The sequence below is a fragment of the Salminus brasiliensis genome, chromosome 16 (assembly GCF_030463535.1).
Source record: "Salminus brasiliensis chromosome 16, fSalBra1.hap2, whole genome shotgun sequence".
In the NCBI taxonomy this organism is placed as follows: domain Eukaryota; kingdom Metazoa; phylum Chordata; class Actinopteri; order Characiformes; family Bryconidae; genus Salminus; species Salminus brasiliensis.
In genome coordinates, this window is record NC_132893.1 from 6,647,016 (window position 1) to 6,665,109 (window position 18,094).

Sequence of the window (18,094 nt, forward strand, 5' to 3'; positions counted from 1 at the left end):
GATCTTAGGGAGGCTTTCGCGTCTTCGTTCTTCTCAGAGATTTTTCGTGTTTATGTTCTTTGGGAATCTTCTGTTCCTTGCAGAGTTCGTCCTCGTGATCTCAGGGAGCCTGTCTTGTTTCCTTTCAGGGGTTCTTCCTCATGATCTTAGGGAGTCTTTTCTTTTGAGTCTTTGTTCATTTCAGAGATTCATCTTCATGATCTTCAGGAGTTTTTCGAAGTCTTGGTTCCTTGCAGCGTTCTTCCTTATCTTATCTTATGGAGCCGTTCCGTTCAGTTCTTGGTTCCTTTCAGGGGTTCTTCCTTACGGTCTCAGGGAGTCTTTTCTTTTTTGGTCTTGGTTCCTTTCAGGGGTTCTTCCTCATGAACTTTGAGTGTTTCTTTTTTTGAGTCTTCATTCTTTTCAGAGGTTCTTCTTATTCTTGGAGTTTCAGTTCAAGATTATTTGCAGAGTTCTTCCTTTTGCTTTTAGGGAGTCTTGGTTCCTTTCAGTGCTTCTTCCCTGTGCTTTGATGTCTGATCGTAATTGCTTTATGTAAGAGAAACAACTATTCTTTCCAGGTCTGAGCCTTTTGAAAAATTGTTCCTCTCCAGCCCCTAGCTTAAAGGATGCCATCAGTGCTAATGGAGAGAGCTTTGTGTGGGGCCTCGAGAGGTAAAGTCGGTGTTCATGCCCGGATTATGTAAGAGGTCTCGGCCATGTCCTAGCGCGTCGTCCCTCCCACGCTTGGAAGCTCGGCTGCTCGAAACAAGCCCTCTGCATGGGCACATTTGGCTGTCCCCAATGCCAGTGGTTATGTCAACTCAAGGAATAATCATACCCTTTGGAGCACTAATGAGACCTTGGTTTGGCCGAATGCAGTTTTAGGCCTGGCAGATGTGGGCAGGGCATTGTCGTCTTCGGACTATTTTGGTAGCAAGAAATTAGGCTAAGCGAATGAAGTGCACTGCTCTGTGTGACGGGTTTGCTTTTTAATTGTCTGTCTTTCCTTTCTTATTTTCTCCATTGTGTTCAGAATCATTTAAGCTTGGCTTTATTTTATGAGCAGAAACAATTCACTGTGTTTTTGTTCTGTTCCGATCCAGGCATGTTTTAATGGTTCTGATACGGGCTGTTTAAAGCCTGATCCACATTCTTCCAGTGCAGTTTGATTTTACTGTTGAACCATTGTGTTTAAAGACCGCCTCCTCTGGTGTTCTCCAGGCTTCATAAGCGGACGTTATTCACAGCCTGCCACAATGAGGAGCCTTTGCTCACTCAGGAGCCTGTTTTATAGTGGAACATATACACCCCTCTAATATCTACAGATGTTAATATGTGGGAAATACACTACCACCTTGTTTTTCAGTTACAGTAGTGTTAAAAACAGCTACTGTATGGAGTAGAACACACCTTCTGGGTTTAAACTAGCATTAAAACATTGCATCATTTATTTGTCTTATTTATTCTTTTTAGTATTGACTGATTTTCAGCCAAAATATGCGCTCAGTCAGTTACTTCTGTAATTAGCCCGTCCTGAGGGCCAATCAGATTGTATTTGTGAGCTAAGGATTGCTGTAGCTCTGCACAAGTCTCCTCGGTCAAAGGATGCTGCTGTTTCTTCCGCTCTTGCGTTCAATCGCTTGATGGAACTACGGAGCTTGCGCACCCCTGCAGAAGCCCATTAGAGCCCATTTAATTTACTTGCTTTTATGATATGTTTTTGTCTATAATCGTATCTGACTCAGGCTTGTGTATTCCTGTGTAAATCTAACTGCCCCTTGTGAGGGAAACAGGATAAAGACTTCAGGGTGGAAAAAAGTGGATACATCACTCGGCCCAGTACAGTGAGTGTCAGAACGCAATAGGGCTAACAAACACCTCTAACCACACAGAAAGCTAGCAAGTAGTGCAGACCACTTTTGACCACAACCAAAATGTTTAACGTTAGATAAACAGCCCTGTTCTGTGCTCAAAGTTCTGCAGCATTTTAATGTGGTTGGTTCCAAAAGGTAATGTGCATTTTATCTTGGGAGACCATGCAGGTCATTACAGAAGCCCTGCATGTTATGCATTGCTATCAGTGTGAGCACTAAACTGAACCATGAAAAGGAAAGGGTCGAATGGTTATTTTCACCACATCCTAAATTATGTGGCTGCATAGTTTTGTATAGCGATACACGGTGCAAGTGTCTCTTTATAAAAAAAATTGAGGCTGCTTCTGATTTAGGAACTGTCTATCCTCTCTTCTATGGCTCCTTGACCCAATAACCTGCTTCAGTATGGTAATCTGCCATCAAGAAGCTGCTTAAACCAGAGACAGTAGGTTTCTACTGCTATTATTGTAATGCTACAAATATTTGTTAGGCTGCCAGACAATAGGATGTCCTATCCTGTCACGCAGTGAACCGTATCTTTTTGACTTATTGCCCCCTTTGTGTTGTCCAGTATTTTTAGCACGTCTGAGTTTCTTGGGGAGGAACGTGAAGTGCCCAGAATCTCTGGTTGCCATTCCACTGTTCCTCAAGGAGCTCAATGAGCCATAAAGTCTAAAAGTCCTTTTATTACGATCGTATCCCATCGTTTTGCTGAAGTTCTTGGTAGATCTGTCCTCCTCGCTGTTGGTTCAGACGGAACCAACAGCGAAGGAATCCTCTGACACGGGTTCGCGACAGCCCTTTTCCTCCCTCACCTCTGGCCTGTTTGGGACTTATTTTAGCGTCACTCCCTTCCTGGTTTTGTTTCCCTGATGAATGCAGCTCATTTCCGTCCCACAGCCATTTCCTCTCCCATCTGGCTGCTGGAGACAAACAGCTGCTGGCAGACAGTAAACACCTCCTATTCATCAATAACTCCACTTCCTCTCCCAGCATTGGCAAATCACACAATTACAATGGCTGCTCATGCCGTTGTCCTGGTTTTGCTCCAGAAAGGGCGCATGCCTATTAAGGTAGGTTCATGCTAGGTGAAGTGTTTGGACTGTCAAAAAATGTGCTAATTACTTCTGTCCTCCCTTGCCAGTTTTGATTCTAGTGCAACGAAAGTCCTCAGGCAGTCTACCGACCAGCGCCATGCTGCGCTTGAGGAGCGTCCAGGGTTTGACAATATAATCTGCAGGGAGCAGTTTGTTTACACCTACTGTCCACTTTCAAACGTAGCTTCATTAAAGCCTAGGAGCTTTACCTTCAGGATTGACTTGGGGTCATTGCTTCATTAGGCTTCCTGTCGCAGTTGGGCTCTTGCTGCCGTGGCAGTGCTTGCTTCGTCTATTTGATGAGCACAGTTCTGGCAGTCCTGTGGTCTGCTCAGGCTTGGAGGAGTCCTGTTTCTGTAATCTGGAGCTCAGCACTGCACGCTTTCTCAAAGAATGGAGCTCTGAGCTTGCGGCAGTGACTCAAAGTGTTATCATCTCGTGCCATTATGCTCAAAACAGGGGTAGGCTGGACAGTGCATCAATTAGCGGAGGAATGGATGTGAAGGCAAGCTTAGTCACTCTGCCAGAATGAAGTACAGGTCACTCCCAGAGAGATGACCATCGGGATGCATAAGTGGAGAAACTGAGTGCTCTAATGCTTTGCCTTTTATAGAGAGAAAATGTCTCATTGAGGTTGACTGTTTGTTTGGGTGAAGGGGTCTAGCTGATTCAAAGCATTTCCTTAATGATGAAATGTTTGTTTTAAAATCATGGGTATTAATAGGGAGCTTGAACCCTCATTTGAGAAGGCTTGGCACTAGATGTTGAAGACACCGAGCAGCCATAACATGAAAACCACTGCTGCTACAAATTAAGTGAGTAACTATGATCCTCTGGTTACAGTAGCGCCTATAAGGGTGGGATGTATTAAGCATGAGGTGAACAGTCAGGTGTTGAACTAGAAACAATGGGTGAGCATAAGAATCTGAGCCACTTTGACCAGGGCTTGTTGTGATGGTTGAAGGACTGGGTCAGAACATCTCCAAAACACCAGGCAGGTCTTTGTTTTGGGGTGTTCAGGTTATGCAGTGCAGTGGTCCGTACCTACCAAAAGTACTCCAAGAACGTGAACTTCTTGAACGAGCACCAGGATAATGGATAGGGCTGCACAATATATAATATCTACATTGCCTTGGCCGTATGGCCATGCACAGTAGTCTCATTGCGGGATGTACAATGTCACATAAGGCACTATACAGGTCCATGCTACAACCTGTAGTTCTCATGTATTCCTTGACGGATCTACCAGAGGTAGGTTATATCCTCCTTAATCATTTATTTTACTCCAAACTTGGATACATGGAGTGTATTATTAATATTGTTGGATCACTTAAATACTGCAGAATGTCACAGAATAACAAAGTTGTAATGTCCGTTTTTCCCTATATTGTGCAGCTCTAATTCTAGGTGCCCAAGGCTTATTGAGGCTCACAGAGGCCCCACCTCAGAACTTACAGGGCTTAAAGATTCTGCTTCTACGTCTTGGTGCAAGCATGCCAGTAGTGTACCTTGCTTATTTTACCTTTTGAATCCCTTTTTTTCCACCATGTTATATTTTAAATGTTTTGCTTTTCAAGGGTATCTGCTAAATAAATATATATTTGGCATAGTTATCGCAGTGTGCACATGCATAATAGTTGCATTGAAGGGTGTGCAATGTCACGTAAGGCAAATAAAACCATACAGGTCATGCTCCAACTCGCTTGACACTAAAGGAAACTTTCACTGTTTCCATTTTCCCTGACGGATCTTCCAGATTGTAATATTACAATGAATATTGCAGGAAAAACTAAAATCGCAACATCAGGTGTGCCCCCCCCCCCCCCCCCCCCCCCTTAAATATTATGCAGCCTCAGTTAAAATGAAATTACAGTCCAGTTCTTAAAAGTATTGAGATCAGATAATGATGAGTGGTGTTTGGGTTGGTGTGTTTTTGTATAGTATCAGTTGGTTTTGAGCCTTATAATACTACACCAGATATTGGTGCCAAAATCTAAATTATGGTATTGTGACAACCCTACTTTCCAACAGCACTCCCCCAGCTCTTAACGCCAAGCCTCGCAGGTGTCTCCTCTGGCTCCATGTCAGGAGAAAGATCCTCACTCTCTCAGAATGACTCCTTTCCTATTGATGGATGCCACAATGCATTGATTTCCATTACTGGCCGGATAGAATGACCTCTTTAAAAGTGTATACTTGAGCCCCATGCATCGGCGAGCATCTGCGACACAGAGTTTCAAGGGCATCTGCCGTCCCTTCTGGATCCATGTAAGCCGAAACCATGTTTTACGTTGAGCAGTGCGAACGAAAAAGCGAATTATACTCCAGAATCAACATCAGCCATTTAGCCATTTGGACGGGCTGTGGTGGTGATTTTTACTTTACCCCCCAAAAAATAAGCTGTTTGTACCATTGAACCAGTCAAAGAATCCAGAAGCAGGCAGAGGGGAGTGAGTATCTTTTTGTCATCTGTCTGGACCGTAGATTTCTCTGACTCAACGTGTGGCAGGAGGTCCACGATCATATGACCCTCCCTCCCCAATAATGAAGCCGTTGTTTCCAGGGTCTGATCGGAGACGTCACATTTTCGCTCGGGGGAAGAAAAAAAAAAGTCTCTCTCGCGGTTCTGTTTGTCCCTGAATGAAGGAAGACGAACAGCTCGCTTGTGGTTGACCTTTCCTTTTCGGGCGTCTCCGGCTATCAGCCGGCACGACGATGTGTGTCCACGGAGGTCAGAGGGCTGCAGCCGTGCTGACCCGGGGCCTTCGGGGACAGGAGGGGGCGGTGTTTTCTCTGAATGGGAAGCAGCTGTATTCTCCATGAGGCCGTGGGTCTGCTAGAAAGGATGGGAGGAAAGAGCTGCTTCCTGAGAGGTAGTCTCGTTGCTGGGGGGGTTTTGCGCTGCCCGCTGCCTGGATTAGCTGCTCGGACTCAATCTGCTGGATGTAGGATCGTCTGCGGTGGAGCTTTTATGCTGATAACATTACAAATGGCAGAGGTTTAATGGATTACTGAGAGTTTGGGGTAGGGTATCTGTAAAGATGCAGCAGAGTAACAACAGGCTTTCCACTGAAAAGTCGCTGCGCTGTGGTAAGTAGGCTGGTGTCCGTATTTGGTGTAACAATGAATGTGGCTGTGTGTTAGTTTGTGGTGTTGAATTCTTTGTGTAGTCATGGTTCTGTACAGACCATTGATTTACTTAGGAGTCTCTAAGAACCCCCCCCCTCTCCTCTATAGAGTGAAGTGACTATTTGGTGCACTATGATTTCAGACTGATCTAGTCAGTGCTTATACAGTTGATTCAGGCGTAAATGAGTCTGACTCAGTTTAGTTGTGTCCTGGTTTTGACTCTGTAATGAACAATTGGATACATGGTCTTCTCTTCTTGTAATCTACATGTTTTTAACATTATATATATATTTTTTATATATAGATGGGCATTAATGTCACTGTTGGATCAGTATCTCAGACCAGTAGTTGATGGATGGGTTTATTTAGGCCATGCTGGACTACTGAAATATGCAGTGTGTAAAATGTGAACAGTACCAGGGCAAGTGTGGCCTAAAGGTTAGAGAAGCAAGCTCAGAACTGTAATGCTGCTGGTTTGATCCCCTGGACCGGTAGGTGGTGGTGGTTGGGGTTTGAGGTAGTGAAGGAACGCCACTTTCTCCTCGCAGAACATTCATGACTGATGAGCCCTTAATTGAGGCACCTAACCCTAACCCCCCTCTCATTTGCTCCTTGGACGCTGAGGTGGCTGCCCATTGCTTAAGGCATGTATGCTCACTACCCCCCATACCCCTGTAGACCGTATTTGTTGCCGCGGCTGGGTTAAATTAAGAAGCTGAACTGAGGATGATAAGGGCCTTGTCAAAATGGCTCAGAAACTAAGATGCCGGAGTCCAGCACAGTTTGGGGATTTTTAAATTTATTTATTTTTTTCCGGATCTGCTCTAACGCACCGACTAAACCTAGCAGTTAACAAGTAAGTTAAATCAGGTATGCTTGGTCAGAAAACCACAAAACTGGAGTTCCCCACCCCTGCTATAGATCTTAATCTTAATCCTGTTGCTATCATAATGCATGATGTGTGTTACCTGATACTAGCACAAAGATAAAGCACAGAGGACTGCTTTATAATAAAGGTTACTTTGTGTAACATTTTTTAATGTGCAATTTGATTGGAATTAGAATTAGCAATTTCATTTCAATCAAGTTTCATGTACATGAAAACTATTGGATAATGGCCTGCTCACAGCTCCTTTATTGGTGCATCCCTGGAATACATTTGGATGAATACATTTTGCATCCTTGATGCAGTTCAACCAAAACAACTGCATCAAGACCCTCGAGAGCAGGTGGTCTTGGTCCAGTCCCAAACAAACTCTGAAGTGTTTTGTCGTAGTGCGAATGTGATTCGACCTCCACTCGACCCAACTATCGGGTGTACTCCGCAGGTTTGAGCTAAAAGGCTCTGCTGGTGCAGTTTAACCCAGTACATAGACCATATAGTTACTAAAGATCTGAGCAAATGCCATCTCTGCTGTTGCTCCATGTTAAAACACCTTCGTGTATTTACTTTCTAGCTCCTGCCCCAGACAGGTCTGTCCAATAAGGACCAGAGCAACCCAATTATAGGTGTAGAAACGCTCTTAGTTTTTATATCCGTGCTCATAAAGAAGCAGGTCTTGTATCTTTTTACCCATGATTCACATCAAATGCAGCAACACTGACAGTAATACTGATGCAGACAGTAGATTGTGTTTCACAGCGCACAGTGAAGAAAGTGGCCAAATGGGGTGATCTGTACCTTTCAGCTCACATCCGAGGCACATCAAACATGCAATCGCAACATTAAAGAATTAGCAAGAGCGCGTCTGTAGGACTTCAAAGCAGTTTTGTGCTTCTGACAGACGGCGTTTGATGGGAGTTCAAAGCATCGAGGGAGGTTCTTTTTTTTTTTTTTTTTTTTTTTTTCTCCTTATCGCAGCAACGTTAACCCACTGGCAAAAAGAGCCCAAAATATTTCCCTTCCTTTAGTCAGCTAGTGTGCTTGATCTGTGTGATCTGAAGATGAGTCTCGACGCATGTAACGTGCAGGATGCTTCATGTTTGTATCACAACAGAGAAGGAGGTATACATGTCGGAGAAGAACCAAAATGAAATGTTCTTTGGTTTTGTTTTTTTCTGCTGCAGGAGGTGTTGAAGCAGCTGCAAGGAAGTATTGAAGAAGACCCAAAAGATTCACAAGGCCAGATTGACTTTTTGGAGAGACTTAAAGGTAGGAGGTCTGAATTCATTTTGATTTAAAGGAAGATGTATGTTTTATGTTGCAGTCTGATATTTCAGCATATCCTAATTCAGTACAGTGCCATGCAGGAGTTTGGCCTCTCCTGTCCTAAATGTAAAATTTTTGTTAGTGAGGAGAAAATTAACTGATCCTAAAAAGACAAAGTTTGAGGGGGCACCCCAAAACATGTGAGCTCTCTAACTTTTATTATGGTCTCAGAACTTTAGTAGCTTTGTAGGGTTACTGCTTGTTGACAGCTGTCATTAAGAAGGTGATACACATGTAAAATTTTGACTCCTCAAACCTTGTCCCAACAATTAGTAGCCCTGGGCTCCTCTAAGCAGCTGCCTTGCACTCTGCACACTAAGATAACGGATGCCCACAAAGCAGGAGAAGGCTGGGCCCTTGAGCAAGGTCCTTCACCCTCTCTGCTCAAAGGGCACCGCTGCAATGGCTGCCCACTGCTCCAGGCACGTGTTGAACACTAGGTTGACTTGTCTATAAGAAGATAGCAAAGTGTTTACTGGAGGCTGTTTCCTCGGTTCGTAATTAATGAAGAAATGGCTGTTGACAGAAATGAAATTAGGAAGATCTCTGGAGTGGTGTTGCACTGTTTTACTGTGCAGCGACACCTGCACAAGTATGACCAGTTTAAATAATAGAAGTCATGATTTTTTTCAACATCTAAACAAGGCCAATGCACTTTGGAAACAAGTTCTCTGGATGATGAAGTTGATGAAGACTTTTTTTTTTTTTTTTACCCCCTTAAACTCTTCAGAGATAAGCCTGGATCCTAATAGTTTTCCTGGGGTGAAGCTGAGACCGAAGGCCTCCATGCAGGGTTCCAGCTCAGGCCGCTCTGCTGACAGCAGTCCCAGCCCCAGCCCCATGTCCTCCTTCCCCAGGAGAGGGGTGGCCAACGGGGGCAGAGAAAGTGCTGGATACCTCGAGGAGCTGGAGAAGGAGAGGTAGGATCCACATTAAGATCCCCCATATGTTTTGTGTTGTGGCTGAGCTGAACATCATGTTCTCCCAGATTCCCTCACTTGCTTATGTGGTTTCTGATCAGCGTGTCTTGGCTGATTTAGGGTAACTGAAGTTAGGAAACCTGCTAAGCCTCCCAGGCATAGACCTTCCATCCAAGCACTCCGTCTGTGTCTAAATCTGGTTTTGAACAAAGATTATATTTAACTCCCGAGCAATATAAAGCGTTGGTGCTCGGTTACTGTTAACTCCAGGTTGACATGGAGACACTTATTTCAGTCGCTGAGTAAAGGCGTATTCCAGTCCTGTATAATGTTTTACACCAGTGCTCATCTTGTGTTGTGTTTATTTGTCTCAGGTCTTTATTAATGGCAGAGCTGGAGAAAGAAGAGAAAGAAAAAGACTGGTACTATGCCCAGTTACAAAACCTCACCAAAAGGATTGACAGCCTACCGCTGACTGAGAACGTAAGCTTCTGATAACATCACATATAGTTTAAATTGACACACAGATCAGTTCATATGTGGATTAACAAAGTGTTCTCTACTGTGAATAAACGTCTGATCTGATAAAGGCATTATTGTATGTGCAGTTCTCTTTACAGACAGACATGACTCGGAGGCAATTGGAATACGAGGCTCGTCAGATCCGGGCAGCGATGGAGGAGCAACTGGGCACTTGCCAAGACATGGAGAAGAGGGCACAGGTGAGCCATAAAGGGGGCAGTTGAAAGTCCCGCCTACAGTGTATATACACAATCATCTAAAAATATTGTGACCACCTCTGGTTTGGATTTGGAATGCCGCACATAAATTAAGCAGTTATAGCAGTCAGTTGTAGCAAAGTGCAAAACGATAGACATGGGCAAAGAGTGAGATTTGTCTAATGTCTAAAAGGGCTTGATGGTATGGTACCGGTCAAATGGTGTACAGAGAATGGCCTACTTGCACATCGAGTGCCTCCCAACGGCACAACAGTGGTGCCCCACGGGCCATTGATGCTAGAGGGAACCATGACTCACAGTGGATCGAGTCACAGTGGACCAATTAATCTCCTATAAAGAACGTCTTCCGTCACCTAATACAGTTTATACCACAGCGTCTCCCAGGTCTCATCTGAGCCAAGGGTGGTAGGTAGGTGGTCATGGTATTATGATATGACCTTGTATACATACTAACCTTTTGTAAACTTTTGAACTATAGTTTACATTTTTTTTTTTTACTTGAACTCTTATCATTTTAAACAAAACTATTAAGGTTGTCATTCAAAATGCTCTTTAAAAAGTGCCCCCTCGAAACACCTGAGGATCAAGAGTGAAAAGGTGTCCAACTACTATGTATAATGCAGCAATGTTGAATTCAAATATTAGCCAAAATAACTGTCTGCTTTATATTAAGTGTCTCTAATAACTGTATAGGTACACATTAGTAATTCATGTAATAACATGTGCAACTACAGCTATGAATGCTAAATATGCTGTTATGGCTATGGAGATGCACCTGTGGAACTACATGGATCAAATCTAAAGTTGATACATGTGTATTTGCACAAGCTGTTCTGCAGTAATCGGCTCGTAACAGTAAATTTATCACCAGTAGTTACATTGCCATTGTATGAGTTATTAATGTCTAACTACGCAGTTATTATAGACCATGCTATAAAATAGGAATTTTACGTGCAATAACATTGAGGATTCTTGCTTGGTCATCTAAAGGACACACTTTAACCATGCTTTTCTAGACAAGCTGAGGGATGAAATCAGCAAAGAAAGTGAAAGAAGCACGTGGACTGAGGTGGTAGTGTAATATTACAGGGTTTTATGCGAGTATGATTTGGATTACGCAGTGTTGTGAAGTTCTCGTTTTCCTGCCAGCTTCACTGTACATTGTTACATAGTGTTGTTAGAAGCGTGCAAAGCCCAAGGTATCAAAGATCCAAGTCATCGGAGCATCATATTGATTTTGAAGACGATCTTTTAAGGTAAACGTGTTACATAAGGTTGCTTTAATTATGGTTCATTACGGAATCTGAATGTAATTGTTTTTGAGGGTGTTTTCTTTTTTGAACACCAAGCATTTGAAGCTCGTCAAAGCTCCTTAGGTCAGCCCTGATGTTGTCCTACACATTAGTTGAAATATTAAGAAATCTATGTATTCAGAATGCTGAATGAAGCTGGCGATTGTTCCAAAATGACCGAAAAATCAGTACAGCAGCATAAAAATAACTGCTTGGCAACATATCTTTACACACAGGGCATGTTTATAATGAATAGACTAGAATAATAATAATCATTATATTTATCATTTAGCAACAAACATAAAATATTGTTCAGGTATTTTATTTCTATTATTTAAATCTCCGCTGCAGGTGATTATTTATTTATACAGCTATCATGTCTTAATGTTGAGGCAGTGCTGTTTTTACAGTGAAAGCTCTGAAAGCTCAAGAACAACGTGTGCCTCATGTTCTCAGGTGCGGGTCGCGCGGATCCAGCAGATAGAGAAGGACATGCTGAGGATTCGCCAGCACTTACAGTCGCAGCCTGCGGAAGCCGAGGTAACCTCTGCAATTCCCTACAGCTCTAGCAATCAGCATCCATAATGCAGGGAGAAGGGATCTGTAATGAGCTCCAAACAAATATCGTTTCTGGGGATTCATTTTTTTTATTTTTTATTTTTTTAAAGAATCTGTGCTGTCATCAACACGGACAGACTAGCACCTCAGAACTCAACATATTGTCTATAAGAATTTAGTCTCAAGGATCGTAATCTCCTTACTTGTCTAAGCTCCATTTCAGCCCCAATTTGTTTCCTATTTCACTTTTAATCCACTTGTTCCGCTTTGCAAAGCTTGCGTTCTTGTCAGATCCGTACACCGCATCATTTCTGCTGTGTCGAGAACCAGGTCTCTGTTCTCGTAGCTAGTGGAAATGTGTTGCGGTGGGGCGCTACATGCATTAACCCTCAGCATACATATTTAATTGAATGAGCATGTGTGCTAAATGTAGGCCTTTTGGGTGACCGAGCATGAGCTGACGTGAGCGTGACCTAGCTTTCAGAAGTGCAGGTCATAGTCAGTAAGACTTGATGCGCGGGTGGGTGAGTCGACATGCTGAGTGAAGTGCTTGATTATGTGTGGGATTATACGGCGTTAGGGGTTGTTTTTGGTGGGGGGGTATATATAATGCAGATGTGAGCTTATGTTCACATACACCCTTGAAAAATAAATGCGCTACAAAAGGTTATTTGAGCGATGCCATAGAGGAACGACTTTTAGGTTGATTAAGAAGCATTTCTATGGAAGAGATGAGCCTGAGGAACCTTTTACATTTGGAAAGAACCTTCTGTATGTTGACCTTTTTTAAAGGTTCTTTCTGCTCACCTCTCTCTTAGGTTGGCTATTCATGGAACCAACAGTGGTTCTTCAATGGTATCACTCAAACAACCCTATGTAGCACCGTTCTTCGCAGCACCATATATGTGTGGTTTGCGAGCGCTGGTGCACGTGTGGTCCCCGACTCCTGACAACAAATCCTATTGGACACATTTGGATTTCCCTCCCCCTCTGTTGCTTTTAATCCTGCAGGCTGAACAAGCAGTTTATGTAGGTCAGGAAAAGGGAGCCTGATGCTCGTACAGCTGCTCTAGCCTAGTGACTGCTGAATCTCTCCCCTGCTCTTTCTCGTATTCCTCGTAGTTCTCCCTAATTGACTCCTCATTGAGGGCTCTTCTCTCTCTCAAGCAGTCCTGTATGTTCCACATTACTGGAGTGGTTAACCCTGATGATACGGTTTTCTACTCTTGCACAATGAGGTGGCTTAGTCTATCCCTGCTAGTCTATACCCTCCCCTTGTTGCTAGTATGGTTCTGGTCCGGTCCATCATCGTCGTCTTGGCTGGTTCCTCTTTATGATCCCACCATGATCATCTTCTAACTTGTCCTCTGTCATCCACAGCCATCTGCCAAGCACGAGCTTGTAGCCCAAGCTGAAGGGGCCCAGGCGTCAGCAGAAGCTGCCATCGCGACTGGTGCTTGCTCTCAGGTAAACCCAGCCCCCGGATGTGAAAGTCCTGTCCGCAGTCCTCTTTAAGAAAACCAGTTTCTGTTGGGGTGTCATTTTGGCAGTGGGAACAAGGGTTTTTTTTTCCCTCAACTGATCTTTTTAAAAGCCTTTTCATTCCACGCCAGAAGCCTCAATGTGCTCTGAATACTAATGTCACGTATGCAAACAGCCTAGAAATATTTGCCTCTACGGGGCTCGGAGCCCAGCGGGGCTTTAAAATTCCCAAACAGACTTGGACTTTTTCTAAATTGCATACTGTTTCCCTGGATTGCTGCGTTGAGGTTCAAGTCGCATTTTGCGGACAGATGGTGCCAGTGATCCATCATTAGATTAGGTGGTGGGATCAAGTGTGACTCATGGACCTCGAGTTGCTTTACAGAGTTGAGAAAGCAAATGTTTTCTCTCAGTGTAGTGTTTTGTAGTATTGATTTTTCACTTCTCCACCACAGATAGTCTTTCTTCGTTCTGATTGACTTTCTGCTAATGGGCTCTGGTGTTTATAAATGGTATAGTCATATTTTTTTCATTGTGTGCAGACTTGAAAAGGGATTAGATAATAAAAAACTGTAATAATATATAAGGCAGCTTTCTGTCTACCAGGGCTCAAGTTCTCGTGTGGATCACGACACAGCAAGTGAGATGAGCAGTGGTGGGAGCTACTCCGTTCCACGAAGACTGACCAGTCATCTGGGCACCAAGGTAAACCAGACAGCCTTAAAGCAAGTTATTTATTCATTTATTTATTTATTTTTATTTAAGTGCAAAGCAATATTGCTTCAAACTACACCGATCAGCCATAACATTAACATAACACTGGCATAAAGTTATATAGATGATTAATTCGTTAAAATTGCATCTGCCAAGGGATGTACAATGGCTTTTGTAATCAAAAATCTGAACCCTAACCTCAGGTCAGTTCTATTTCCTTTGGAAGACTATTACCTGTCATTTCTGCACAATATCTTGTGCACATACACTTGTCACATTGTCTAAATGTTTGTGGACACTCTTTGTAATGAATGCATTTAGCTACTTTAGGTTGCACCCATTGCTGACACAATTGTGCGAATGGGTGTACGCACCCGCACACATCTCGTCTAGTCCTTGTAGAGAATTATTGCCAGTAGAATAGGACTATCTGGAGCCAATAAACCTGAAACTGTTGGCACTATGCCTGATGCCAGGCTTGAGCTAAGGGGGTATAAAGCCCCCCAGCATTGAGCTGTGAAACTGTGTTTCCTGGAATGATGGATGGTGCTCCATAAAAGACTGTTAGGATGAGTTGGGAATGATGTGGGGTGGTGATCATGCAACATCCTACCCTAACGACCTTACTAAAGCGCTTGCTGCTGAATGCAAGCAAATCCTAACAGCAGTGCTCCTCCAAAACCTAGTAGAAAGCCTTCCTAACTGTACAGTAGAGATAGTTACTCCAACAAAAGCAGAATAAACTCAATCAAAGTCACTTTGAAAATGAAGTGAGGACTGTTGGGAAACGTTTAGGGAATGTTGTGGAATATTGCTTTAATGACGATATGGTTGGCAATATAGAGGCTATAGTTGATTAGAGGAGACTGGAAAAGTAATCCTGAGGTCAGTTTCGTCTGCTTATATGGAGAGAGAGAAAAAAAAAAACAACCCTAAATTCCTAACTCTTCTCTTATATTGCCAGGTGGAAATGGTGTACTCTCTGCTGTCCATGCTGGGGACCCACGACAAGGACGACATGTCCCGCACTCTCCTGGCCATGTCCAGCTCTCAGGACAGTTGCATAGCCATGCGTCAGTCTGGCTGCCTGCCGCTGCTCATCCAGCTTCTCCACGGCAACGACAAGGACTCGGTACTGTTAGGCAACTCCCGAGGCAGCAAAGAGGCCCGGGCCAGGGCTAGCGCTGCCCTTCATAACATCATCCATTCGCAGCCAGATGACAAGCGAGGCCGGCGGGAGATACGGGTGCTTCACCTCCTGGAGCAAATCAGGGCTTACTGCGAGACCTGCTGGGAGTGGCAAGAGAGTCACGAACGTGGAGTGGACCAAGATAAAAACCCAAGTAAGCTGATTCTTCATCTCTCTCACTCTCTCTCTCTCTCTCTCCTTCCCCTAACTAGTCAGGAATAGCTTGTGGTATGTTCAGCTGGCTTTAATTTTAGTTTAGTGGGATTCTTTAAATGGTAGGCTTCATAGATTTCTAAGAAATGCACTGGCTTACTGTGTGTGGAAATACGCTGCATTTTCATGCATTCATTAGTGGCCTTTCACCTTATTTGTAGTGCCTTCTCCTGTGGAGCATCAGATCTGCCCTGCTGTTTGTGTTCTCATGAAGCTGTCCTTCGACGAGGAGCATAGACACGCTATGAACGAACTCGGTAAGCTTCATTTTTTGCTACCTTTTTCCTCTGACCTTCAGACATATTTAAATTCTGTTTGCTGTTTGTGAGAAAACATTGTGTTTTATGTTCAGTAAGTCTGATTGGCTCTCTCTACTCTCTTTAGGTGGACTGCAGGCAATAGGTGAACTGTTGCAGGTGGACTGCGAGATTTATGGTCTTACCAGTGATCACTACAGTGTTACACTAAGAAGATATGCCGGCATGGCCCTCACTAACTTAACCTTTGGAGATGTGGCCAACAAGGTAGGTCTGGGTGACAACTCCTATAAAAGCTGCTTGTCGAAATTATATGATGTGCTGTGTGTTTATTGTTTGACTGCTGAATGTGTTAGCTGTTAATTAGTAAGCCCTATTTGGATTCATTTTACATGGAGAGGTGGAGTAATGTTTTACTACAGGATTTCTTAACAGATTTGCACGGGAAAAGAATTCTCAGCATAAATGAAATTGAGACTGGAGTGCCTGCTTGATTTGCTCAATGCAGTCACAATTTTATTTTATGCACTGTCGTCTCAAAAAAAGTGATGACCAATCTTAATATTATATTATTTCAATAATGAACAATAAATGTTTTGTTAGAAAATTGCATACATGTTCACAACACATATGGAGGCTATAGGCTATGCTGCACAATGGCTTGCCTCACCGTCTGGGAAGTTCTTTGGTTGGTCTTCTGTATTTGACTGAGGTTTGCTACAGATTTGAACAACCCGAGGTAGCCTCCTCAAGCTCCCCCATATTTGAGAAAAAACATACATGTCCTTTTCCAGAGGATAAGACTAAATATCTACCCAAATATCAATTCACTCAGGATTAATATTACCTGAAGTTTTATTCGTCTGAATAAGGCTTTAGTGGGCAAAAGTAGCCTTGGGGAAACTTTGTTGTTAGGTATGTATAAGACCAACAATGAAAAAGAGGTTTAAGGTTTAATGATCAAAATGACCCCTTTTTTTAGTGTTTGTGGGGTTTATTATTATTTTATTTGTTATTATTATTATTATTATTATTATTATTATTCCTAATAATGGATTTAAGGATTTTCAAAAATCCTGATTTTTTTTTTTTCCTTCTTGTCCTCCTTCATATATGTAGTAGCAGGTTCTAATGGTAGCCTTTTTTTTGTCGCTTCCTTTATTTTGTCACAAGAGGGAGCAAAGCATATAGTTTCATCAGAGAACTTGTAGATTGGAGAATTTAAAAGTACCAGTCTTCTAAGTTTGTCAGACCTTAGAGGGAGTCCAAAAGGACTGGGCTAATATTTCCTTAACACAGAACCGCCTGAAATGTCTCAGCACCGCTGCCCTTTTTTTAAATCTTCTGAACTCAAGTTATAAGACTTTGTTGCCTCATTTGTAGTGAGTGCAAATTGCATTACTGTGGTCACCACACTGATTGAGTAAATCTTTCTTTATTGTAGTAATGTATATGTTTAACATTGCAAAGGTACTCACTTTAACCTTGCATTAGCTTGCCAGGCTGTCGACCACAGTTACGACCAAGCAAAGCCGTCTTAACTGGCCATAATCCAGCGCTCAGTAGTGGTAATGCTAGCGTCTCTATTGTCCAAAACCTGTTTGCTGTAGAAAAATGTAATTATACATATATATTTTCATAAAAGTACTTTATCTTATTGTACTTTACAGAATTAAAGATGATCCTGGCCAAGTGGTTAAACTAATTTTATGCTTAACAAAGTATCGTGTTACTGTTCTTGTTATTGACAGTTTATCCCATTTCTTTTTCAGGCTACACTTTGTTCCATGAAGGGCTGCATGAGGGCCATGGTAGCTCAGCTAAAATCTGAGAGTGAAGATTTGCAGCAGGTAAATTTATATATTTTTTTCTCTCTCTTTCTATTTATATTTTTTACATGCCTGTATACCTATATCAACCATTCAGTTCATGTTATTTAACTGAATTAAAAAAAAAAAGTAACCAACTAAATTCTGATGTTTCCACTCAGGTCATTGCCAGTGTCCTAAGGAATCTGTCTTGGCGTGCAGATGTGAATAGTAAAAAGACATTGCGTGAGGTTGGCAGTGTTCGAGCACTGATGGAATGTGCTCTTGAGGTTCAGAAGGTAGGGCTCCTTTAGAAATGAATAGCAGCAAAAATACATTGATCAGTGGTATTGCATGCATGTGGTGTTTATTTTTTTTTCTTTTTATAGGAATCCACATTAAAAAGTGTCCTCAGTGCCCTTTGGAACTTATCTGCTCACTGTACTGAAAACAAAGCTGACATTTGTTCTGTTGCTGGAGCCCTGGCCTTTTTAGTGAGCACTCTTACCTACAGAAGCCAAACTAACACCCTTGCCATTATTGAAAGTGGTGGAGGCATCCTGAGGAATGTATCAAGTCTTATAGCCACAAACGAGGAGCACAGGTGAAGTGACATTTCTATTACTTCTG

At 42.8% G+C, this 18,094-nt stretch overlaps 1 protein-coding gene across 3 annotated transcripts in view; it reads left to right on the forward strand.

Moving 5' to 3' along the window:
* apc (APC regulator of WNT signaling pathway) overlaps window positions 1–18,094 on the forward strand; it is a 44,261-nt gene that overhangs the window by 18,635 nt on the left and 7,532 nt on the right. For 2 of the 3 annotated variants that reach the window (XM_072659699.1, XM_072659698.1), the window contains exons 3-15: window positions 8,150–8,234; window positions 9,022–9,211; window positions 9,586–9,694; window positions 9,820–9,933; window positions 11,700–11,783; window positions 13,182–13,268; window positions 13,890–13,988; window positions 14,962–15,340; window positions 15,561–15,656; window positions 15,784–15,923; window positions 17,429–17,506; window positions 17,647–17,763; window positions 17,854–18,068. In XM_072659699.1, coding sequence (XP_072515800.1) covers window positions 8,150–8,234; window positions 9,022–9,211; window positions 9,586–9,694; window positions 9,820–9,933; window positions 11,700–11,783; window positions 13,182–13,268; window positions 13,890–13,988; window positions 14,962–15,340; window positions 15,561–15,656; window positions 15,784–15,923; window positions 17,429–17,506; window positions 17,647–17,763; window positions 17,854–18,068 — 1,793 coding nt within the window. Of the gene's footprint in view, window positions 1–5,882; window positions 6,044–8,149; window positions 8,235–9,021; window positions 9,212–9,585; window positions 9,695–9,819; window positions 9,934–11,699; window positions 11,784–13,181; window positions 13,269–13,889; window positions 13,989–14,961; window positions 15,341–15,560; window positions 15,657–15,783; window positions 15,924–17,428; window positions 17,507–17,646; window positions 17,764–17,853; window positions 18,069–18,094 lie in introns of those variants that run through there. The other variant, XM_072659700.1, reaches the window with a different exon arrangement.